This window comes from Arctopsyche grandis, chromosome 1, assembly GCF_051622035.1.
Source record: "Arctopsyche grandis isolate Sample6627 chromosome 1, ASM5162203v2, whole genome shotgun sequence".
Lineage (NCBI taxonomy): Eukaryota > Metazoa > Arthropoda > Insecta > Trichoptera > Hydropsychidae > Arctopsyche > Arctopsyche grandis.
The window spans coordinates 11,091,522-11,117,669 of NC_135355.1; the positions used below are offsets into that span (position 1 = coordinate 11,091,522).

Sequence of the window (26,148 nt, forward strand, 5' to 3'; positions counted from 1 at the left end):
ATGAAAAGCCTTATTTAAGCCTTATCCATAAAATAATTCAGTTTTTAAGAATATTTAGATACTATAAGAATATTAGTAATTCTAAATTCTAAAAATGTTATTAACGTTTGCAAAATGATAGCAATATGTATATTAATTTTAAATCAATTGGCATAGACTTATATTTTTGATCCAAGTAGTGAACGATTTTTTAAAGCGGAATTTTTATTCCAATTTATTGTGCGTCTTTTTTCATAGAAACATACATATGTAGTTCATTCAAATATATCTGCATATGTATGTATGTATATATTTTTGCATTTAGTGTTTGTCGAAAATTATATTTTCATCAAATCGATTTTATGTAAAACTTGTGTTTGAAAAAACTTTAATATAAAATGAATAATATCCAACATAATGCTACCTTGGATTGATTCTCGATAATTGAATTTGTCATCGTGTAATCGTGAAAATGGTAAACTAAGTGCGAAGTGATTTCAACGATCGTCGTTACAAATTGTTATCGCACCCGAGAAAATCGCATAAATTTTTACGTCAATCTCCATTTTATTATTATGACTGCTGCCATTCATGCATTATATTTGTGTGCGTGAGTTTAGAAGGGCAAATGTACCGAAAAGCGTTATCTTTACTTTGGTCGTCTATACCGTATGTGACCCGTTATCTGCCTAACCATTTTCACTTAACCGCTTCTGTGCGATTAACCGTACAGTTAATGGAATACTGTTAAACCATTCGCTAATAATGCACGCTCCGTATCGTCATTTTTTGTCCATTATCTCTTCAAATGAACGTCATATCTTATCTTTATGCCATTGTAATGAAGTGAGTGATGGAGTTTGACAATAACTGACTTATTTTTGGCATATTTAACATTCTTTGTACGCAAAAGTCAGAAGTCATTTTGATAGCGTCTTTACAATTTTGATGACGACAAAAAGCTTAAAGTATTTTAAGAAAGTTGTCGAAATTTTACGCTTAAACATTTCCGTACATTTAGCATGTGCTATTATAATTAACAAGCAAATCGCTATAAATATATTTTTCTTCGAGAAGTTTAGGTACGGCAATATTTATGTAGGTAAATATACAAACAGATTGTAAATTTCACTAATTTTCATTCTAAATTAAATATGTTCTATACGTATGCCAATACTCATCTATAAAATACATATCTTTCAATATTATGTAACACATTATCTAATGCACTTGGCACACGTTTCAAACTTACAAAATCGTGTATTATGATCTGTTAATGAGCTCGAATAATGCACCTAGCTTGACAATCCCTGAAGTTGACCGATTCAACATACGTGCAATTAAATTTTAATTACGAAAACCAGCTCGATTTCTATTACTTGCCGTTTGTATTGGCTTCGTGAGAAAATTGATATGCACTTCTCATGTCCATTTATGTTGTTACAGTAGGTACGCTACATTGAAATAATCTATTACGTTAAGTGGGTCGTTTAGATTTGATTTCATGTTGCAAGATCAAAATTCTCTTCCACAAATCAAAATGTAATTATATAGCGAGTAGTTTTGGAAATTTGATTTGACCCACGATTGAATTTTATCCGGGCTTTAAAATTAAACAGCATTTAATATGCATTGTATGTACATATATACATATGTATGTTACAAAGAACTTTAATTTTTGCATTTTATACCAAACGTAAACGGTTAATAAGATTTAACTCCTTGTGAGACATATTAGTAAATGCGTAGAATAATATTAATCATTTTTTTTTAAGAAATCTCGGCATATTTTTGAATACAAAAAATCAAACTTGACTGCACAAAGATTTTGTTAAAATTTTATACTTATTGTGAAATCACTTTTAATGATTTGCTTACAATGAACGGACGGACACGCCCAATTTTGTCGAACTTGACCGGTTCAATGATAAATACTTGTCGAACAACGACTCGTTCGCCATTATAATATTCACATCACAATACGGACAAATTCTTCTCATTCAAATTTTGACGGACGAATTCGCAAAGTTTGCTTTTGAATGTAAATCGACGTCTCGGGACGAAAAACAGTTTTCGCTTTTTTTTTGGTTATCAATTTGCAGTCGAAAGTCAAATACATTATATGAATTGATTCATCGGCAATAAACTACACAAGTACTACACAAGGCTAAATCTAAATATAATCATTTTTGTATGATTAAAATTCGACACAATGCCATTAAATGGATCAATTTCATTTCTCAGTTAATTAAATTGTGTCGCGTCTGATTGATTTACCTTTGCAGAGCCCAACTTAATTAACATCGTTCGGGTCATTTGCGGCTTACTGGGGATTTTACAGCTCGCGGTCAATATATGTAGCTAATAAATTCAACGACTATGTAAATATACAAACAAAATTTGAAACACCTATTAGACCAGAGATGGTTATAAATTCCATTGGATAGACAAATTAAAAGACACTCCTCATTTTTCTGCAATATGCCATACCCCCTTTATAAATCAAATGTATGATTTTTCGATATTTTTCCTTCTGGAAACTTTTAAATCAATAGAGTTTTAATTTACACAATCTAGTCTATATTCTTTTCTACTAAATATAAATGAAAATTTGTTTTCCGATATGAAAATCTACAGTTTTCAATTTAGATCAACCAAATTTAACATCTAAATCTCATGATATTTAAGCTTACATTTTTGCAACAAAATTTTGTATCCAAAATTTTTATATACCTACATATGTATGGTGAAATTTTGAATTTCAATTGTTTATTTATTCGAAAATAATAAGCGGCATTCATTTTTTTTCTTTATTTACTTCTTTACGACGGTTAAATAGTCAGAGATTGTTATTTTTCTGAAGATAGAAGCATTCACAAAAAGTTTGAATCCACAATATTCTAATACAAATTCCATAAGCATTACACAAAATATTCCGAAACTCGTAATTTTTCTAAATCCAGTGACATGTCATGACTTCCGGCTCTTAATGAATGTGTATTGAGTTTTATGTAATTGATCAACAAATTCAAGTACTACGTAGTACTTCTGCAAGATCTGCACGAATCTAGCCGAAGATGTGATTTTACCATGATAGCAGCTTGCCAAAATATTTAAATATTATCATTTTTTTTTTGGTGCGTCTGCATCTGTGCTTTTAATTGCGGTCCGCACTTTACAGACTCACCTCGGAAACTCTCAGCGATTTGATTGTGATTTATTTGACGTCGGGTTATTTGATTCGAACTCGTGTGGGATTCATACGTCTTTTTGACGAGCCAAAGTAAACAATCGTCGTGATCCAATCATTCGAATGCTTGTCGATCAAGCCTTATATCCCATTCACTATGGTCGCTTTGACGCAACATGGAAAAGAGTGAAAGTTTAGTTAGATTTGCCGAATAAGTACACACACGTGTAAAAACCCTAGTGTAATTAGGGAGTGCTTTAGTCTGTCTTCTCCTTCCTATCCCTTTTTAATAATTCTTATCTCCTTGGTGGAATTTTCGTAGAGTGGTTTCTATCGTTGGTTCCCAACGATAGGAGTTTAAAGATGTAGCAATTTATTAGATAAGGAACGAACATACCTAAATATGTATACTATGAATATTCGATAATTACATTTTTTTTAATCATCGAATACGTGTGAACGAAGCTGTCCTATGATTCGATCTCATACACTCTTATAGTTCGCGTACATCTTTGGAAATCTATAAAAATCCTGCAAGTTCAAAGTCGCCGTCGAACAAATTATAATTAGATGCCAGTTTTTTTTTCGCTTTCGAAGACTGAATGTTTATAAATCAATTAATTTCGAACCGCACAAGATAAACACGTCGTTCATTCGGTGCTTTTCTTAGCGAATTACTGATTTTTATGTCCATTATTTGCTGCAGACGTCTAACGATAAAACACGTATTCAAATTTTAGAAAATGCACATCATATAGTACGTATTATCTGAAATTACCTATTCGGACAGTTAATTAATTAAAATATATAATAGTTTGTGCTAGTTCATAATGCTGTACCTTTCGAGGCACACTTCGTGCCCTCTTTGGCAGGGTTACGAGAGCGATTGCATACCGTGGAAAGGTTTGCAATATACGTGTCTCAATGTGTTACATTTGTATTGTAAAATATTCGACAAGGAAGAAATCTTCGATATGGTAGTCAGGTAAGACAGGTCATTGACCACCGTGTTTGTACTTTGAATGTGTTAGATATAATGGTACACTTCTGGAATCCGAACAATGTACGAATTTCAATACTTCGGACTTTTAGTTCGCCACAAGTCACAACGTTCGAGCGATGTATGAAATTCTATACTTTGATCTCTCCGTTGAATGATTGACTTGAATAACTGTATTATTTTAACGATTCTTTACTCTATCTATGTATGTACGTATGCAGTAAGAATAGTTTTTTTTTCAAATGCGAACTTCATACATATTTTATGATTTAAAACAATATTTTATTTCATCGGCTTATCATTTTTGTTGCCGGAATTGGGTTTCCGTTACAATTGAAAAATATTCCGAGGATTCGTATTTTTACATACAATTAATAATTTTAAAAGGAAAGCCGCGGTTAATTTACGCAACTTTGTGGTTGTCTTTTTGTGCTAAATAAATAAAAATATAATTTATGTAGATATTTGTTCAACCCAATACCAAGTTCTAGTTCTTATTTACTGATTAGCATATATGCAGATGGCTTCCCAAAGCCGATTAGCCTCGTTACTACGCATTAATTTAACCCTTTCAAGTAACACGATTCCAAGTACTGCAATAAAAGTTGATTAATCAACTAAATTAACTGGCTATTGTTACCTTATGGCTTATATTGAAAATTGCAAACTGACATTCAATTTGTATGATTGGATTTATCCTTCTAGAACTCCTTTGATATTCGTCCCAATTGGCTCCACTTAAATACAGGATGTTTATTCACATCTGTACTTTAACGATAGTGAAATTTCATCATTCTCGTTCTATGTACTATGTATGAATGTACATACATTAGGCCGGAGCGAAAATCGCCAATTTTGGATTTTCATTGATGGACCTAATGGAAAACTTTTGCCGTATCAAGGGAACGTTAAATAAATGCGCTGTGCCACCAACCAATCGATTTATCTCGACAAATATTTTGAAAAAGTAGGTTTTTTCCTATAAATCCTCTATTTTCCTATATTTAAAATAAAAAAAGTTAATACTCCATTATTGAAGTTTATTTGGGTCGATTATGATAATTTTGACTGATTAACGAGAATTCAAAGTCACCGTTTCACTAGAAAGTGCGCCGCGCTGGCAATGGGTGTGGTAGTATGGGGAAGCGTCATTTTCTTCATGTTCCCGTGATTATTTCGAAAATACAAGTCGTTGATAGCTTCTTTTAATCTCGATGTAAAAAAACTCCGAAAACAATTAAGAATTTCATGAAATGTGAAATGAAAAGGCCAAAATGACTTGTTTTGACATTTTGAAAATAGATCATTTTGGCCTCCTTATATGTATTATATATTTCATAAAATTTTTTGGGTATTCTCACTCTGGTCTTTACCCAACTCAACACTAGCCTTTTATTCTTCATTTAAGCAGTCAACAGTCGCTTTATGACTGGTTTCATTGCTCGAAATCCAATTTCATTCAGCCCTCTTTGAACAATACATACCTATACTTTTTACTGTAGACGTCGAAGCATCGTCTCTAATTTGAGAAACGTCACGTTTTATGACTCGATCGTCTTCAATTCATATTTTTTTTCATTTTTCAGCTCTCGTGTATAGTCCTTTTTCATTATAATTTCTTAAAAACCTCCCCATGGTACCGCTACTAAACCCTTTTCTCTGAGTAATTTCTACTTTTGAAATGGTTTTTTTTCTAAGAGTTAAAATCACCGTTTTACTTCGATCGACATTTGGTATGATGACGAAATTTGTCAATTTGATTTTAACACGCTGAAGGTTTAAGATTTATGCTGAAATAAATGCCAAATTGTCCATTTTTTTGTGTTTTTGTACTAAAGGTTAGTAGAACCATTGTATAAAAAAATTGGATTTCAACAGTTAAGAAGGTTTGTTGTGCAAAGTTTGCCTGAAAATCTCAGTGCGTAGGTTTTGATGTCGCTCACTGTACATATGGACAAACAAAGGCTCTTATGTATGTTTTTATTTATTTATTTAACATACGTAAGGAGGGCGGCAAAACCTATAGACCCAAGAGGTTTGACTTGTACATATGTACATAAATTAAATGAAAAAAATAATAATAAAATAAATAAAACATTCAAGACAACAATAATAAAATGAATTAAAAAATAAATAAAAATTATAAACCCCTTCGAGCTTAAGAAAGACATCCAGCTTGTTTTTAAAAATATTAAGGTTTTCAGATATTTCTACGTTGTTGGGAAAACTATTCCAAACTTTAGCCACTCTGTTTGAGAGAAGGAATCTCTAATCAATTTGTTCGATTTTTCTTTTAGGAGTCTGAGAGAGTGTCTTCTCACTGAAAGAGTGAGAGAGTGAAGATGAGTGTTGTCATTGAACATAAAAAAGTTGTAAATGGGAAAATTGTATTGATTATTTAATATTTTAAAGACTTTATTAAGTCGCCTTTTATTCCTCTCGTCTCCAGGGTGGTGAGATTATTTTTTTTCAACCTCTCATTATAAGAAAGTGATTTAAATTCGAAAGGTATTTTAGTTATTCTCTTTTGTATCCCACCCCTTTCAATACATATGTATGTATGTATGTATAACATAATATAAATAAATAATTTAGCACTGAGTTTTAAAAATATCTGAATCTTCTAATGTGTTCGGCGTTGATGAATCGATTCGAAAGCATCAAGCTCTTTCGACGTTTCAGCTGAAAAAAATGAAAAATCACTGTGTAGCAAACTCGAGGCGATTTGTCGAGCTGTCATTGAACATATCAACGTCTCCGCTCAACTTGTAGATATTTATTTGTCAGTGTTCGTTTAGTCCGGTCAACGTTGGACTCGATAATTCATAATCATTATGCTACGGTCTCGCGCTTAATCATCTGTAACGAAAATAAACGCATTGTTGGTTACGGAAAGTTTATTTGATTGTGTGTCTACAATTTTTACTTTATTTAGTATTTTTATTGTTGATTTTCTATTGAAAAAACTTAACATTCGTCAACTGTTTGATGTTTCCATTGTATTTCGTTTGTATTATCGATTCGGGGATTGTGTTGAAATAATAGGCTAGCTTGCACGTCATAACATTTCATCGGATTTTCCGAGATTTTCCTTTGATTTTCTATCATCAAAGACGAACTCGTGCGAGGCATACATATTATATGTATGTATGTACATATGTACGTGCATAAAAGTCGCCGAAGTTTGTTAGACGTGGCATACACCGAAGTCTACGTATTTTGGTTTATTCTTACAAATAGAAATAAAAAACACGACACTTTTATAAATCTTGTGAAAAAGCGGCCGTTTCAAATGCTTCTGTTTTTTTTCTGCGATTTTTTCCTGTCGAACGAGATCGCATGCGACGCGAAAGGGATCAAAGAGAAAATGCGTTTTCTCAAATAGCTTATTCACATATGCAAATTGACAATTCACATATATTTTTTAACTTAACTATTTTGTTGTATTAAACCACATTCATATATACATACGTATATTCGCATCGAAATTTTATATAATTATTTTAATACCCTTTTTAAAACTGGGAAATTGAATATGAATCACTTCACTAACAAAAAGAAGACATCGAATGAATTCGTGTAAAACAATATTATCGTGATCAATTTTTTTTAAATTTATGTAAATATATGTTTATTAATAATACGATGAATAAATTATATACATAATTTGTTCTTGGATGCAATTCATAATGCAAATTATCGTTCGCAGTCTGATGCTCGGGATAATTGTTTGACTTTCAAAACAGTTTCTTTAAATTTAATATTGATTGCATACGATATGTATGTATGTATATATTCAAATTTATATGTTAAATTAAATTTTAAATAAATATTGAATTCTGCAATGATAAAACAAAATAAGCTTCGTCACATTTTAGGGCAGATTGCCCATCATAAATCCAAAATTAAAATTTCGTCTCAAAAGTGAACTAACGTATTAAAATATGTATATGGACTTGACTCACTTATCGCTTGAACTGTTCGCACATATTGATATTTTCATCGATGAATGTCACTCGTAAAATTCGACCTTATTATGTTGTCGTTGCATTCTATGCACACATTGAGCAATGTTTTGTCATGGCGAGGTTTCTCAACATATTTAAAATGTAAAATTAACCACCTCGCAAGTGCGCGTCGTACTGGAGAAAGGTCGATTCGCGAAACTCATCGGTGTATTTAATGGATGTTTACTGAGCGATAATGGCCACTGTTAGAACTGAAAGGTCGTATCCAAAGGAAGGAAGCGGAAGGACACCCCTTTGTCGATGAAAAAAAGGTCAAGGCACGTTTAAATGCCAGGGAAAGCATTTCATAGATAAAGTTTTACCTCGTTGCTTTAGAAATTATTAAACGTTAAGTTTTATTAAACAGTGGTGCCCGAGTTTGAAAAATATTTTTAATTTAGTTTAGGAGATAATTGAATCCAAAAACTTAAAAAAGAGAGGACATCTCTAAGGGGAGGTACCATTTCCGGTCAATTTAAAATTTGAAAAATATTAACGTGTCGATAAGCATTTCAGTAACTGATACTAAGTTTCAGTTCGATAGGACTAACGGTGTTCATAAAAATTCCCATAATACCTGACAGATACATACTAACACGAGAGTTGCTAATGACAGCCGATTGAGTAGCAGTGGCGATGTCTATCGGTTGTTTTGAAAATGTCGACAACTTGCGCTTGACCTCTGACGTTTGGATGCGCATTCGGCGTTCGTGTGTTGCTCAGTCATGACAAATTTAGTGCTGTCATGTGCATTGCGGTATTGCAAAGTCTTTGCTTTTTTTTGTTATCATCTCCTGTGCTGAAACGTTCATTCACAACTGCCACGATGGATAATCTTTTGGACTTGCTCCAAGTTATTGCTATGTTTCCAAATAAACTAACCTAATTATGATCTACGCGTTGATATAGAGGAGCTGCGAAGATGGAATTAGAAGTTTTGACGGTCTGACAACCATTTTAAATATCTATGTATGTATGTGTGTGTGTTTTTTTATTATCTGTAGAACTCATCTATCTACATGACGACCGAAGGGCCCCCGTCCGACGATGACTTTGATGTTGTTTTTATATCGCTTTATATTTTCAAAATAATTTATTTGCGGTTATTTGATGCGTTTGATTGAGAAATGACTAGTTTGTTTTTCTCTGTTGAAGTACATACATACATACATATGTATGTATAAGTATAGAATAGTTCCTCTGAAATAACGCTTCATTGATTTCGCATTGGAACTTTAGCGTGAAATTTTGAAAGAAATTTGTCATAATAGAAGTCAAGGTTTGATGAACCAGAAAACTGATCTATTACTATCATTAGTTAATGATCATTTAGAATTTAAAAGATTTTGTCAATTAACAATCTACAAAAAAAAAATTAACAGTAAAAATTTTTTCTGTGTTTTAATCCAATGATGATGATTTATGTATTTTTCCAATACTATGTTTTGAATTCGAAAGTATTTTATTTGCCTGGTAGTTTATGGCGGTCGATTTGGGAAGCATGTGCGTCCATATGTCGATCATAAAATTAAAAGCTCTCGCTGGATATCATTCAAAAACTAAGTATGTAGATTATTTTAGATACATGAGTGTTTATTGCATCAAGCAAAATAAAATCTTTTTTATGTCTCTCTGTCTATACAACTTAATCGAAAAAGAATTCATAAAACGATTTTAAATATCGAAAATACTTTTCTGCTTTGCGATAGAGCTGTATTGTTGTTTTTGTATCAAATTTCAGAAATTTAATGTGTGATCAATTTAGCTGTCAAAAGAAAAACTACTAAATTTAATATAAGCCAAAGAATATGTATTACAAAATTATGAATGTAAATCTATATAATGTAAATGGACTGATATAAGAACCAGCTCCCTGCTTTATTTTGAATAGTGTGAATAGAAATACATTTGATTATTTACTTTCATCATTATTTCTTTTATTCCTTTGAATTAGAGCTTTGTGAAAACCTTGTTTTCATTTGGCATTGGATTAATCTTTATATTTGATTTGTTTTCAGAAAAACTTGCCAGTCTTGCAAGTGTCCGAGGGAGTCTCATTCAGTATACCAAGAGGAATATGCAGATGTCCGTGCTCGGCTTGGATTGGTTATCCCTGACTCACAATGGGCACCACCTGGATTACCACCAGTCAAAGTATATTTACACAATAGATAAATTATAACTCAAACGTCCCTTTCAATCTTTTGTGTCTTCGCATCTGTTAAGCTTTGCCCGTTGCCATTTAAGTATTTTCACTGTGACATTTTCCATTAGAATCAGTACCGGTAATTGCTTTTATGTTCTTTTTTGTTGAATCAAAATTTGAATATGTTATTTAAATATGCGTCCCACATATCGATAAAGTCCTTGTTCTCAAAATTCGAAAATTATCACATATTCCAATGGCGTGTGAGGTTTTCCTTCTGTTTTCAACGTTTAATTTTCCTCACCCTACCATCTCCGGATTAACCGACCGTGAACGTAAATGGAATAATGAAGGCTTTTCACATTTGTTGTATACATAGAAACACCCCTAATGGGTCGACACGCCCGGTTTTTTTAACGTTCTATCTTCTGAACGTTAAAATGTTGACACTTCCCCGTTACCTCCGGATATGGCCACGTTCATCCTTCCTTTTTTTTTATTCTTGGAGAATTGGGCCAGTTCATTTAGTTAATTGAATTTCAATCGAATCTTCATTCGGTGTCGAACGATAAGAGCGGCACGACACGCTTTCACCATTTGGCTTAAAATATGGATTTGCATGCATGCGAATATGAATATGAGTTTGACTACATTACTATTACAATAAGTTTTACGGCCTTGCAATTATTTTTATGTACATTTTATTTACTTAATATTCTAAAATGTTTATTTTCTGATTATAAACTTAATTATTTTTCAGGCTGAAGCATTCCTCAGGGCGGCCGGAGCTGGTACAGTTACCGATAGAACGAAGAGACTCGCTAAACAACTCCCTAAGCAGGATTTGGCAGCAGCTCATTGTCGACATTTGGATACGAAACATAAAGCTTCCTTTGAAGATTTTATAGCTGCTAGAAATGAAATAGCACTCGATATAGGTTAACATTGTTTTATTTTGCATTGAAAATAGAATTATTTATTTTTAAAATATTTTAATTTATTTTTAACATATTTATAACATAAATTTAGGCTATCCAAAAGAAAACAATGGGGGACCAATAGAATGTCCAACTTGTCACATATCTGTGAAATCAGGTGAACTAGGTGTTGTTGCTACCAGATTAGGAGATGATGTAAGTATTGTTTATTGGCCTAGTTAAGATAAGTGTCACTTCCTATATAACGCTATGTTTGAAAAATATATACAACAATACATTTTTTTTATTTTAGACAATGTTCCATCCGGCTTGCTTTACATGCACAACCTGCGGTGATCTGTTAGCCGACTTGGCTTATTGCGCTTTGGATGATCGTCCCTACTGCGAAAGACACTATGCCGAAATGCTAAAACCGAGATGTTCAGCCTGTGACGAGGTAAGTCTAAATAGGATTATAATTTATATATATAAAAAAAAAATGAAGCAACTATTGAGATATAATTTAATTGTTCAAATTTTGCTTATGACTAAACGAATTTGAAAATGTATCCACAAATATACAAATTTTATGAAAAATATTATGGTTGAAATATTTTTATTTTAACTTATCTTTTTAATATAGTTTGCTTTGAAGTGACATCTCTGTACAAAAACTCTAATTTGTTTGGTTTGAAACTTCAATGTATTAATTGTACTTGGAGCTTTTTTTTTTATTATCAAGAAAAATTTAGTTTATTTTATTTTAGAATATTAGTTTATTGATTTTCATCGTCAGATTTTTATTATTTATTAACAATAAATAAATTCATCAAAAAATACTTGTTTTAATTTATCTACATTTGTAGGTGTCTATAAAAATGAGAAAAGAATTTAAATTTTTTAATGAAATGATTTTTCTTCTGAAAATTAATGGAGGAAATTACGTAAGCCTTAAAGATTTACGAAATTGTCCTTGACAACAGTTTTATCATTGTGAAATAATTTTTTTCTAGCCAATAGACTATTGTAACAATAAATCTTCTTTAACTTAATAGAGTAATCAATTATGAAGTCGTTAAAAAATGCTAGATCAAAGCGCAAACAGATATAAGAACTCAAAATATTGTGCAGTCATAAAAATTATTAGACTTGTGGACCTACCTTTGATTTTTCTGTTCAACTTTCCGACTAGTTTTGCTTAGTTTGCATTTTAAATACAATTGTGATTAAAAGCATCGACATGCATACCTACATAGATTGAGCTACGTACATAAAATAAATAAGGGCAATGCAACTCTGTGATTAATCTACTTCATAATGTAATCCAATTGAGATTCCAACGCTCCACTGAAGCTGCACAATACATATTCCCCACATCATATACTTTCGCAAAATTAATTAACACGCACGTGTACGAATGTGCACATTGATTAATTTATTAATACCCAATTTTGCAAAGGTCATGTTTTCTTTGGACATAACACGCTCCTCTTTCACCGCGCCAAGTACAACATTACACCTGTTGGTTCGTCTCGGCACATTAATAGACGTTTTTAAACACTAGAGACAGAGAATTCCAATTTCATCAATATTTTGTATATTTAATGAATACGTAAATATACACACAATCTTTTCATTTCCAATGTAACGTACTCGCCGTCATGTTTGAACCGTGTCACTCGTTGTCGTCGCTAATGGAAAATAAATACTAAACACACACATACATACATATGTACATACATGCACATATTGACTAGTTTTTACGCAATTTTCTTTCAAGCGATCGGCTCTTCTCAAACACATTTTCACTTTATATTAGGGTCTATTTTCGAAGGGCCTTCACCTTATCGAACGAGGCTGTTTTTCGAACGCCTTCCGACATTTGGGTCTGCGGTTTAGGCGTTGGCGTTACCTGATCTCGCTGTCTGCTAACTGGCAAATAAAACTTTGCGCTCTAAATCACGCTCTAGACCGGATGGTGAGACCAGAGTCCAACTCACTTGTAATATTTCCTAATAAATATTCATTTTAATCCGATTTTTTAATGGTTTATTTCTGAATATGTTCATACCTGGCCAGAAAATTAAAAACGACTATTTGACTTGTGGATCAAACGTACCTTTTGGGTGTAAGCTCGAAGTCTAGAGCTTTCCTTTGTCTTTCCCAATCCCACCCTGACACCGATTCAGTATCAAAGTACACCGGACACCCATTTAGTTTAGACGCCTACCTCACTAACCATTCACCTCCATATTACTCTGCCGGTTAACACGTGCGTCTCACTTTCACTATCACTTCATCTGTCATCTGTCTTCGTCACTCTGCAAACTTTCTCGCATATATCTGTCTTCTTTCCTCTCAAATACACCGGTAAGTCTTCACTTGATTCGTCTAAATCGCTTGACTCTCCTACGCCCGCCTTTAATTCGATTCCTACGCTTATAGGCTTAATTATTGTCATTTTTTTTTCATTACAAACATAACGATAATACTATGCGCAGTTGATTATGTTAATGTCTCGCATTTATTTAACGGAATACGATTATTGTTCGTATCGATTGTACATAATATGCATGTGAAAAAAGTTGTACAAAATTAGCATAAGATCGTTTATTTACTATAAATGTCGTCGTTCATTAATTTTCCGTCTAATTTTGGTCAAGGTGAAGTTCATTCGTATATGAAATAGATATGAGACATTAAATAATGTCAAATCTATATTTTTTTCTATTTACATATGTAAATTTACAATTGATACAAATTTATTTGATCGTGTTTGCGTCTCGTGTTTTCCGTGTTTTCCGTTTGATCGTGTTTTCCGCTTGGCGTTTTAAATTCAATTTGTAATCAATTACCTATGTATAGTCAAAATGTTTATTGTACATATGTAGTAGTAGCATACATATGTATATATTTACATGTTTATATTAACAAAATAGTATGATTTAACGAACTATTTACATATATACAAAATAATGTAATCGATACATTCATTTCGACTTGTGTAATTATAAAATCGACACATCTTATGATTCTGTGTAGGCATTTATTTGGATAAATTTATGTTCTAAAAGTGAAATATTTTAGTATATTTGTTATTATATAATTACAAGGTGTTTTAAACCTGTTTTGATTAACAATAGTTTTTCTTATTATATTGTCGTATATTAACAATAGTTTTTCTTATTATACTGTCGTATACTTTGTTTTTATTTCCAATTTACAACTGAACTTTTGGCATTGACATGAAATGAGGTTTTCAGATAAGTTTCGATCGTAAACGCTTAGCGGCTTTTTATCTTTTCGTCGATAACTATTTTGATTTCGACTTCAGAATTGTATACATAAAAATAATACGATGTGATATTTAAAGTGCCAACCATAAATTTGGTTAAAATATTTTCAATTGTTGTATTTTAAGAAACACTTAAGCCCAGATATCGATATTATTATTTATTTATTTACATATTTTCCACAGGGACATTACTGAATACTATAACGCGTCACTAAACATACATATAAGCACAATACATATATGTATATAAGAATTATATAATATGCTTTTGAAATAATAGTGGTGACATAGTGGGTATTTGCCAATTTGATGGGGGAATCGTTTCAACAATGAAATTAGATAAATTGGCAAACAATGATAAGGAACGATCGACTTGGAGTCACAAATACCCAAGTATGACAGCATTCAAGCATTAGCAGCATTCAAGATTATACTCCGAATAAATTCTTTTCAATCGAGGTCAGCTCATGGGATCGAACCGAGCGAACTCTCGGTGTTTAATATCAACGCAACCACCGAGCCACACTGCTGGATCAGCGATTGCGTTGTGTATTTCATTTTGAAATTTGCACTGCAAGAGAGAGCTTTCTGAGAATATTTGGCAAACAAAATTGTGACTGTAATATAAAGTCAATACAATCCCAAAATAAGGCTATTACGTTCTCCCTGAAACATTTCTTAGTTCGATAATTTAATAATTGAATAATTATTTTTTTCTTTTTTGAATTATATGCCGCAATGACGAATTCAGCGTATAAATTTGAATGGAGTAAAGTTTTTACAACAATGCCGATCATTCGCTGTATCCGATTGTTTCCATTAATTAGTTTATCTGCCCACCGCTTGTCTCTCTTACAAAATACATATGTACACTTAAGTATGTATGATGTTTTTGAAATACGTCTGTACGTCTTTTAGTAGATGATCGTGTCACGGCCACGAATTATGTGAGTATGAAAATTGAGCGGGCTTTGGCGCTTTTATATTTGTATACATTTTCCGGGTTAAAAATAACGATAAGAGAACACCAGAACGATTTGCACAATAGCGTTTCATCACATGGTGATTTAGGATCGTATAAATATTTGCAGTCGGAAAAAATCTTAAATTTATCGAGACGCTCTTGCGTACGCCTCTGCCTTCGAGGAAGTGATTCGCCAAAATAAAATTCGTTTTTGAAAAATATTGCATAACGAATTTATTTTATTATGCTAGACTAGCTATAGGCTTGGCTATATATGTATGTAGACTATTCTAGAAAGATTTCAGTTGTAATTACATATTTACTAAATACTCTGAGGAATTGATTAATATGCACAACTATGCATGGACACTGTACATCCAAGCTGTAGATGTACAATAAATAGTATGTACATATGTACATATGTATGTATATGAGCATTTATGGAAAATCTTGATTTTTCCATACCAACCACAAATTACTTCTTGAAAATTTTTATTTAAAAAAAGATTACTGATGGAGTTCAAATAGACATATGTTTCTTACAATATTCTATTATCTGATAATAAGATAATTCAGATATACGTGTATACAGCTAGTTATATATGTCTCTAATTGTTTGCTAATTTCATTGCCATGCATTATATACATTTTATGTTATATTATGGTGAAAAATTATTGTTTTTATCGAAAGTGGGCCATTATAATATTACACACGTGTATGTATGTATGTATGTATGTACATCGAAAGTGTAACTTTCACCGTTTCGTACAATTCTATTAATCATTTGTATGTCGGTCGACAGGCGCCTCTAGCATACTCTAACTGAAAAAAATAAATGAAAACATACACATAAATTCTTAATATAATACATATTGTATATAATACAAAATCGTAACTTCATCTCGACTTGTATCAAAACTGGATATAGCATCGTCTTCTTAAAACTTTCCCTTGACCAGCTACTATTTATTTGCATACAAACGTGTGCCTATTTTGAACCCACTAATTTTTTGACGTTCCGCTGTGTATTGAGTGGTCATGCATCGCCAATTTCTTATTGTAAATTTTGCTTATTGAGTGTGAAATATTGAATTCGAATTACATACATACACATGTATGTATGTAATTCAAAGTTTCTTCGGTTCGTTTTATAATACATGCTTTATATGAGATTGTGTTCTGTAAGCTACATACATATATGGAAAGGATTAGATTTTCTCTCAGTACGGTTATGAGTGTTTGCGTCTCGTGAAAATATTGAATTCTGTCTTGCGATTTTCATTCTTCCACGTGTATTTGAAGTTCATGTAAACACGTGACGATTTGATTTCGTGCAATAACATCCACCGGGTGAAGATAGACGTGAGCTTTTCCGCAAATAACTTATATATGTATATGTACATATGTATGTACGTATGTATTTTGCCGTTCTCGATATTTCCTAAGAGCGAAATTCCCAAGCTGTGTCTACATTTGGTTTTTTCAAACGAATTTTTGATCAGTTATTAATTACAGTCAGTAAATTTTGAATGAAATTATCAGTAACTTAATACTTATTTGATCAATTAAATACTTTTATTGGATTCATGAACATATACATACAAATATTCTATTAAATTAGAAATTCATATGCTGGACGTTTATTTTGAACATTTATTTTAGTTTTCTTATTAAATATTTTCAACAAAAGGAGCAACGTACAAAAATAATTTGAAAATATTTAAAAAGACGTGTCTTGAAATATAATTGGGTATTTGTATTTATATGAAGATTTTTTCAGTAAAAATAAATGGGCGAGTAAGAGAATATAGCATTTGCTTTACCAAAAATCAAATTCGCAGCCTGAAGATGACCTAAAGTGCAGCTTGTTTAAAATACAGTGGCGTAGTACAGAGCCCAGCTCGACAGGGGGTCCAAGTTTATATATATATTTACATTGTTACACTCAATATAATTTAATATTGTCGAAAATATCAAAAGTAATAAAATTGACTAACTTGTACGTAAATAATATTATTTTGCTTCACCTTTATTTTACGATGCCGAAATGTGAAAAGGTTCTAGCAACTATAATACATATGTACATATGTATTTGGGCTTGGTTGCACACCATAAAAAAAATATTTGAGTTTAATTGGGATAATTAATCACGTAACATCATTATTAAAAAATAATTAATTGGAAATATATCCATAAGACTCGTCGGAGGAATTTTTTAAAATCGGTGATCTAAAGTATTTTTTTTTTTTAGAATTATTATACTAATAGTTCAATGAAAATATGTATCAACGAACAATTTGAATTATTTCATGTCATATTTTTAAAAATCAGATTAAGAGGGGTGAGGGGGCATGGGTAAATTTTTCATGACGGCCCAAAATTCATAGCTACGCCACTGCTAAAATAGCATCCATATCGGACGATTTTTTTTTAAACTAAGCAAAGTTTATGTACATTATTAAAATTGATTTCATTGTTATTTGCATGTATCTCTTTTGGGTCGCCAAAATGAATTTTTATCCTAATTTGAGCCGCAGTTGAAAAAGGTAACAAATCAAATATAACAAATAGAGTTTCTCAAACTCTGATTTGTCATAATTACTGACTTAATTTATAAACTTATGCATTCAAAGTTGCTAACCAATTCAATATAGTTCAATACAATGGTTATAATAAGTTTTTACATTTTTTTCAATTAATTAAAATTTAAATTGTAGTGTTTTCAAGTCATATATTGAAAATTCACAATTCGCTTAAAAAATCGTATATAGAGTGGGATCAAGTCTTTAGAGAACGCGTCGATGTTGCTGCCGGCACCAACATTTGACGCAGAAGAACCGCGATCGTCATCACCGAATGCCCACTTCAATCACCACCAATAACACATACAAACGTATTTGATTATGTATGAGTGTATACATCAGTATAGCTGGTGGGAAAACTCGCACTTCTATTCTAGGAGCGACGCTACCTCTAGCGCCGATTTATCCAGAGCTTTCGCGGATGTGATGCGGTGGTCTCGTTCAAAGGTGCCACTTCCCGGTACATACGTACACACATATGTACATATAACACTTGCAGTGTGTGAATGTATGTACAATACGTTCAAATGACCCAATTTTGTCATATGTAATATTGCTAGACGTTGATTTTTTTCAAGAATTTGTCAGTATATGCTGAGTATTAGTTTTCCTCTTTCGATTTTTTCCCCCTACGCGAAAAGTGGATTAATTTTTCTGTATAGATTATGAGTCAGTTAGCCGGTCAAAAATAAATTAGTTGCGTTCGTATATACATACATACATACATATGCATTTTTCCCGAATTTTCGGGATTGCGGTTCGTCATACTAACTGTCATGCCGGTGTGTGACGGCTATATGGCGGCGACCTATATTTTTTTTGAACGTCACTATTTTTCGTTCGTTTTTTCTTATAGGTACGGTTAGTGGTAGTAAAGCGTGAGATGGGAGCTTTTTTATTTTGGTAAAATGCAAACTGGTTCTGCGTCAATTGGCTGAAAATAAATTATAATGAGAGTAGTGTGAACGCACTGAAAATTTGTGCCGAGTTCTGGTATTTTTAGCACCTTAAAGAAATGTCTTTATATGTACAATTCAATTGTAGTTTGCTACGATTTGAAGTCATGCTTTAATTTAAAGGTGGTTTTTAACCGGTACACCTCGAGCTTGTGCAAGTGCACCGCGAAAAAAATGCTAAAAACAGAATACCGAAAAAGTCATTCGCGAAATTATGAAAGCCGATTAAAGATCTAATGTGATTTCGATGTAGCCAAATCGATTGCACACCAAATCGAACCACCTTCTAAATTTTAGAGAATTAAACAGTGACATGTATTTTATGGAAGTATTATTGTTTGGTTGGCTATTTACTAAAATTTTATAGGTTTAAAGTTGACAACATTAGGTTGTACTGACAATACGATTTTACAAGTCTTATGTATCTTATACACGTACATTATACATGTACATAAAGGTACATCGAAAAACGCGAGTTTTGGAATTCGGAAACACCTTGAGGTGGAAAAGGTGTTCTGTATCATGGGAAATCCGTAAACAATAATATAAAATTTTTTTTAAATATATTTGCACTATCAAGTACGTGAAAATCGTAAATTTTACCGTTTTTTTAAATTCAAGCTCCATTTTAGAACTTTATTTTTTTTAATTCACCTCATCATATAAATGGAATAATTTCACATTAAAAAACCTCATACGGGATGGTTTTCTACATTGCTAAGGTACGAAAAAAAATCTGTAATTTCGTCGCGCGTATCTTAAACGGCAGTATTATCAGTAATTGATTCCCCATGATACAGAACATGTTTTCCAATTCCAGGTGTTTCCAAATTCCAAAATTTCGATGTAGCCTTATTTACATAAATACACATTTAAATTTAATATAGGGACTAATGAAGCTCAAATTCTACATTAATTAATTAAAATAATATAATAATAATAATGATATTACATATCAATTAATTAAAATGACTTCATCAATCGTTTGGTTTAAAAAAATGGTTTTAGAACTCGTTTAGTTTTAAAAAAACCTATTTCAGAACAAATTTTGTTGTGATATTGCGTGTCAATATTGTGATATGGTTGTTTTTCATCACTGTCCGACTCGTCTTTCATATTGATTGCTTGTGGTAAATCTCGAATTTGTTTTTATCGTCGTTGGCTCGCCAACAAAGCTTGTGATATTGACATTTGTCCGATTGACGATGTGCCAGTGAGTTGATTGGGATTTGAACTTTTTCAAAGTTAAGGTGATACTCCTGGATCGAGCCACCAGCTTCGGCTACTTTGGGATCGGTGACCTTTCTATGGAAAAGTCCATTTGAATTTTCATCCACGGCTTCTTTATTACGTTCAGAGTTATCCACGACGAAATTAACCAATAAATTGAAAAATACAGTATATTTTTTTCCATGAAATCGTGCACTTGGCACCGATATATCGGTATATTAAGATATGCGTATTCGACACGATACTATTGTTTATATTTGGTCAAAGAAATTTTAATATGTAGTTCTTTATAACCTTGTATAATGTTATATTTTTATGTAATTTTCACATGCTATAACGTGTATGAATCAGTGAAAATATTATATTTGTTTATATTCGTAAGTTGCATGTTATACTATTTATGTCCATATCAGTGGCGTAACTAGAAAAATTTGGCCCGCATGCAAAAGTTTCCAATGGACTTTTTTTAATGAAATAAATAAATTTACCAATCTTAAATATTCTACGTCACCTCTTAAGTTTGCCAATTCTGTAATCACAAGTCTTTTTAAGGACATTTCATGTTCAATAAATATTGCAAGTTCACTGAGTCTGGATTGACCGATTGAATTTCTTCTATCTTTATTACCTCAAAATAAAAAAAATAATTTTAGCGAAAACATAATAAAAAAAGTTAAAAGTAATAAAAAAATCATTTATGTACCCCCCTCCCCCCCATCAAACACTTTGTAGTAATATTTATATATTTGAATTTTTGCTACAATAGATCAAATGCGCAATGCTGATTATTTATTCTAAATAAATATTATATTATATTTATGGATAGGTGATGTCATAATTTGCCGAACAAGATTTATAAAATGGTTGTAAATATACTTTAATTATTATTATATGAATATATCAGCAAAAAATAGCTTTTCGCTAATAAATTTTCCTGCAGTCAAAGTTCTGAAAAATTAGCATAAATTCAACATTTCCAATAAGGCAAATTTATGTCTGTTTAAATAAGTGCAGTAGCGCTCCACGAAAAATAGCGTAACATACCTGCACGTAACGTGTTTTTTTTTGCCAGCACAGAATGTAGAATCCATTTAAACTTAGCCTATTTGACGTACGAAAAAGGTTAAATATCGTATGAAAATTGCGATAGTTTTTTTTTCTTAACCATGCGATTATTTGGGTTAGCAAATCGTGCGATCGCGTGAGTTTTGATACAATTATAATAATCGTACGTGTGGTTATCGAACGCATTTCTATAATCTCTTGGCCGCAACTTTATGACTATGATCTATAGTTATTTTTTTACATTCGGCTGAAGTCTTTTGCCAGACGTTTCGACCTCGTCCCAAATTTTCCCCGAGCCATAGAGACGATACGACGGTGATTACAGCTCGTCAAATAAATCTAGCCCGTACTTACATAATTTTATGTAATATTTAACTAACAAGTTCAAAAAGACCCCAATATGGATGAAGTCATAGTACATAGTAATCGTGCTTGAATTTTTGTATTTTTCGACTAATAATATATAGCTGGTTTTTGGTGATATAATGTATGGCAGTCGGTGTTGCCATTTAGATTTTTTTATAAAAATGCACGAAAAATATTAGTCTATCACGTTTCAAGGCCAGAGACTAGTTCAGACGGTGACGAAAAAATTATTTTCAGGTCGAACTGTGCGCAGCATCATACAATCAACGTATCTCTGGCGTAGGGGGAAGCTAATTTTATAGTTGAAAGTCGTTGCGTTTCCGCCTAGCGGCGCTTAAAATTGTATCCGGGCTTTTTCAAAACCGGTTTAACCCTCAAATTACCAATTTTTCTGTCGAATATTCGGTTGATTTTTTGATATGATAGTTTTGATGATTTTTTTTGAAAAGGCACAATATCTACATACATATGTATGTATGTACATACACAATATCTACATATGTTGGCTATGTACATACACAATATCTACATATGTTGGTTATGTAAATCTACGGTTTTAATTTATATCCACCACATATTAAGTATGTAATATCTCATTATAACTTAGATCGGTGATGGATTTTAAAAGGGCTTGGAACTTGATCAAATGGTCTCTATGCAAAATTTCCTGAAAAAGTTTTTATTCGCCTGAACCACTCCAAACAATTCAGATATGTCCTTTGTTTACGAATTCTATCTACATATGTTATATCGAGAAACATTGATACATGAAATACTGAAAAAAATGACAAAAAATCAATACATATCTGAAAGGAATAAAAATGAATGATATGATATAGTGAATGATAATAATACAATAAAAATACGTATGTACATGTTTGGAGCAGGACTGTGGAGTCGCTTCTCAATATACCGACTCTGATTTTATTCTATGATTCAACTCAGACTTAATTCGATTTTAATGTAATCGACTTTTATTGCCAACATGTAAAATTCTTAGTATTATGTGAAAATAATAGCGATTTTCAAAATATATTGACATGTATGTATATATTATATATATATATATATATATATATATATATATATATATATATATATATATATATATATATATATATATATATATATATATATATATATATATATATATATATATATATATATATATATATATATATTGTAAAAATGATAATAAATAAGTATGAGACAGAGGAAACAATCGGTGATTTCAATGATTTTATTTATAATGTAATTTTAATTCATGATTATATGAATAAATTGTTTAATTTCAATTTATTGTTGGATTTACTTAAATAAAATTTGGGACTCTAGTGACGTATACCGTAATACTATTAATTATTAAAATAATAAAAAGGAATTGGAGTCGGTTGATTTTTTAATACTGATTCGGTTTGAAAAGCTCCGAATCCACAGCCCTGATTAGATGCTGAGAAGTTGACTATGATGATGTTATATATCATATACCTACTATTTAACTTTTTTATTGAAATTGTACTATTTATTAATGGATATTTTTGCTTCGAATAGAATTTATTCAGTTAAATTTAAATGCGAATTTTAATATTCGCTTATTTATTTACACGTTGAAAGTAATCAATATAAATATAATAGTTTGATGATGATTTTTCCGATAAAGATTTAATGTATTTTGATTTTCACAAAATGAGCAAAATATAATAGTACTGGCAGTCAATATATGTACATACATGTGTATGTATAGCGTCGCTCACAGTCGATATCCTTGAAAGATCGATTTAAATAGACATGAACGTGTATTTTTTTCTGTTCTTCTTGTGTAATCATTATTTCAGATGTGTTTTCTTTATCGATCTTTTTTGCACGATCGTTTAATTTGATATCATCGATTTGTGCGTAAAAAATGATGGCACGTTCAAATCAAGAACACATAATAATAATAATAAAAAAAAACTACTGTCACCGTTTGATTCACACTGAGTATTATGTAGAGGTAGATGGCCAAGGTTAATTTTTATGTAAATTGATTGACGGATTCTCGCCTTTGAAGTCTCGTCAGAATTAATGTCAAGAGCTATATATTTTTGAGTAAGTTTTTGAAGATCGTATTAAGTTAAATTGCACAGCAACGTAAAAATAAAAATAAAAAATGCGACACCATGAGGGTTAGTGTGTAGTGAGTTGGCTTTTCACACACGCAGTCGTTACTGATGCGTTATCGGTGTTACGGTTACCGTGGTTCAGGTGGGCGATAATCCAACAATATTTTGGCCGGTAAGGGTCCCCAGTTCGGGGGCAATAACGGGGCCCCAGGCCGCGGGTTAATTCTAGAATCGGTATGCAATTTTGGCAAACGTTATCGGTCTTGTTTCACCAGTTCAAACATGTCGCCGCGGAACATCGGTCTATTGTCGCCATAGTAGTGCCGGCCGGACTCTAAACAACATGTGAATAAAACGTCGTAAAAAAACTACACACAGTGGCACTCCAGTTAAAAAATAAACAGTGAATTTTCCCCTCCCCTCAACCCCCACCCCGCAGCATCTCAGTGAGTGTTGTTGTATCCACGTGACTCGTAACCTCAAAATCAAACATGGGTCTCATGTTGTCGTTGCTGATCGGATGCGCCGGAGTCCTGGAAGCCTTGGCCTGCTACCAAACGATCCAATATGGCCTCGTTCCGAGGGACAGGCCCAACTTGGATACCCTCAGGAAAACCTACGACGCAATGTTCTCGGAGTCCGTGTCTAAAACCCATTCGAGGAGCGAAACTTGGAGACTGGGAGTTCAAGGGTATCTAGAAATCGAAAGCGGACACAAGAAAGGACCGTTGAAGGCACAAATCAAATACTTAGGAGGAGATGATGACCCAGTTGCAATGTTGTTCTCGACGAAAGTATCGAGCTTCGGACAGGAGTCTGTCGAATACGAGACTATTAGACCGACGACGCCCGTAACATCCGCCGATAATCACATAAAGACTCAAGAACCGCAAGGACATTCATTCTGTCTGTCGTCTCTAAGTCCAAAGATAACTCCCGTTTCATCTCGTGAAAATTTAGCTACAAACTTTTGGGACGAAGAGGACACCAGCAGCAATGTCGAATCGGAATCGAAGGAAAAAATTAAGTGGCATTACAGACCCATAACGCCTACTGAAGATACGCCCTTGCCTGAAATACATTTCGAATCTTACGAACGAAAAACCGACGCCAATAGCGAAGATGCTCCATATTCGGAAGATTTTCTCAGGTGAGAGAGTACGTCATATAAAAAAAAAACTATGAGCAACTTCTTATAAAACTGCTTATTTAACCCTTCTTCTTCTTGTGTGTTTTTCTAAAAATAAAAAGTACAAATCCAATTTGACGGAAGTATATATATACATATCCAGTGTGCAAAGCGTGTGAATAAATTAGTTTAGAAAGTAAAACCGTAATTGAAATTTGATTTCAAGGTCCTTAGACGGGATTAAATTTCGCCCGCTGCAGAGGGACGATGGTACTGGACGTCGTCGCAGTTTCAAAAAAAGACACTCTTCCTCTTCGACGTCGTCGCGAGAATCCAAAGCCTCTCGGGAGGAAGAGCTGAAGATGTTCACCTCGTTGGAGGAGTCAGAGTTTGAGAATTGCAAGGTGGAACCGAACCACAGTAGCGCGCCGAACCTGCTCACAGGTCAAAAGTCACACGAAAGCAGGTCGAAATCGAAAAGCCCCTCCCGGAACCTGGAGCCCGATGGCAGGAAGCCTGGCAGAAGTGGCAGAGACAGCAAATCCCCGTCTGCCGAAAGACCGCTGTTGAAAAACCTGCCGAGGTCACCCTCCTTCGACGAAACGTCCGAATTGACCACGAACAGTGCGGCTGATGCTGCAGCCGAAGATAGCGCGGTCGTTTTCAGAAAGACCGGGGTAAATTAAAAATAAAAAAAATCTAGTTGCCTACCTACGTACGCTAGTGCACATTGGCTGTGAAAGAACTCCTAGAATTTTTGATTTCACGAACGTTGTCATTGGCTTTTATTTATCTTAGAGAGATTTTTCCCATTGTTTTCTTCCGACTGAATTGTAAATAAAACTTGTTTTGAGACAACAAACACAAACGGTTGTTTTATTTATATATTCTATTTTTTTTTTTCGATTAACGCTTCTCTAACAAAGCTCATTTCTGTCATTATTAAATGCAATACAATGTTCGCCACAAATTGAGGATCATTTCTTCGTTACACACTCACTCATATATTTATACAGCATCGGCTATAAGTATTATATTAATATTTTCAATAGAAAACATTGAAGAAACGTTCCTCGATTGGCAATTATGGAATTCGATATTGCTCAAATTAACAGCATTTGGTTATAATTCACGCATACTAAAAAGTATAGAAGAAAATAAAAGTTGGCAAAACTTCAATGATTTCATTTGCCTGGAGTATAAAAATAACACGAGTTAT

At 32.5% G+C, this 26,148-nt stretch overlaps 2 protein-coding genes across 12 annotated transcripts in view; both read left to right on the forward strand.

The window, feature by feature from the left end:
* Positions 1-26,148, forward strand: part of LOC143918353 (four and a half LIM domains protein 2-like) — a 163,554-nt gene that overhangs the window by 97,578 nt on the left and 39,828 nt on the right. For 9 of the 11 annotated variants that reach the window (XM_077440295.1, XM_077440243.1, XM_077440235.1 and 6 more), the window contains 4 exons: positions 10,195-10,330; positions 11,083-11,260; positions 11,352-11,455; positions 11,553-11,696. In XM_077440295.1, the coding sequence (XP_077296421.1) occupies positions 10,195-10,330; positions 11,083-11,260; positions 11,352-11,455; positions 11,553-11,696 (562 nt within the window). Of the gene's footprint in view, positions 1-3,875; positions 4,155-10,194; positions 10,331-11,082; positions 11,261-11,351; positions 11,456-11,552; positions 11,697-26,148 lie in introns of those variants that run through there. The other 2 variants (XM_077440278.1, XM_077440286.1) reach the window with 2 other exon arrangements.
* LOC143918417 (uncharacterized) lies at positions 23,867-25,812 on the forward strand. Its single transcript, XM_077440341.1, has 2 exons — positions 23,867-24,950; positions 25,156-25,812. Exons 1-2 carry the CDS (start codon positions 24,292-24,294, stop codon positions 25,613-25,615), a joined length of 1,119 nt encoding a protein of 372 aa, XP_077296467.1. The 5' UTR covers positions 23,867-24,291; the 3' UTR covers positions 25,616-25,812.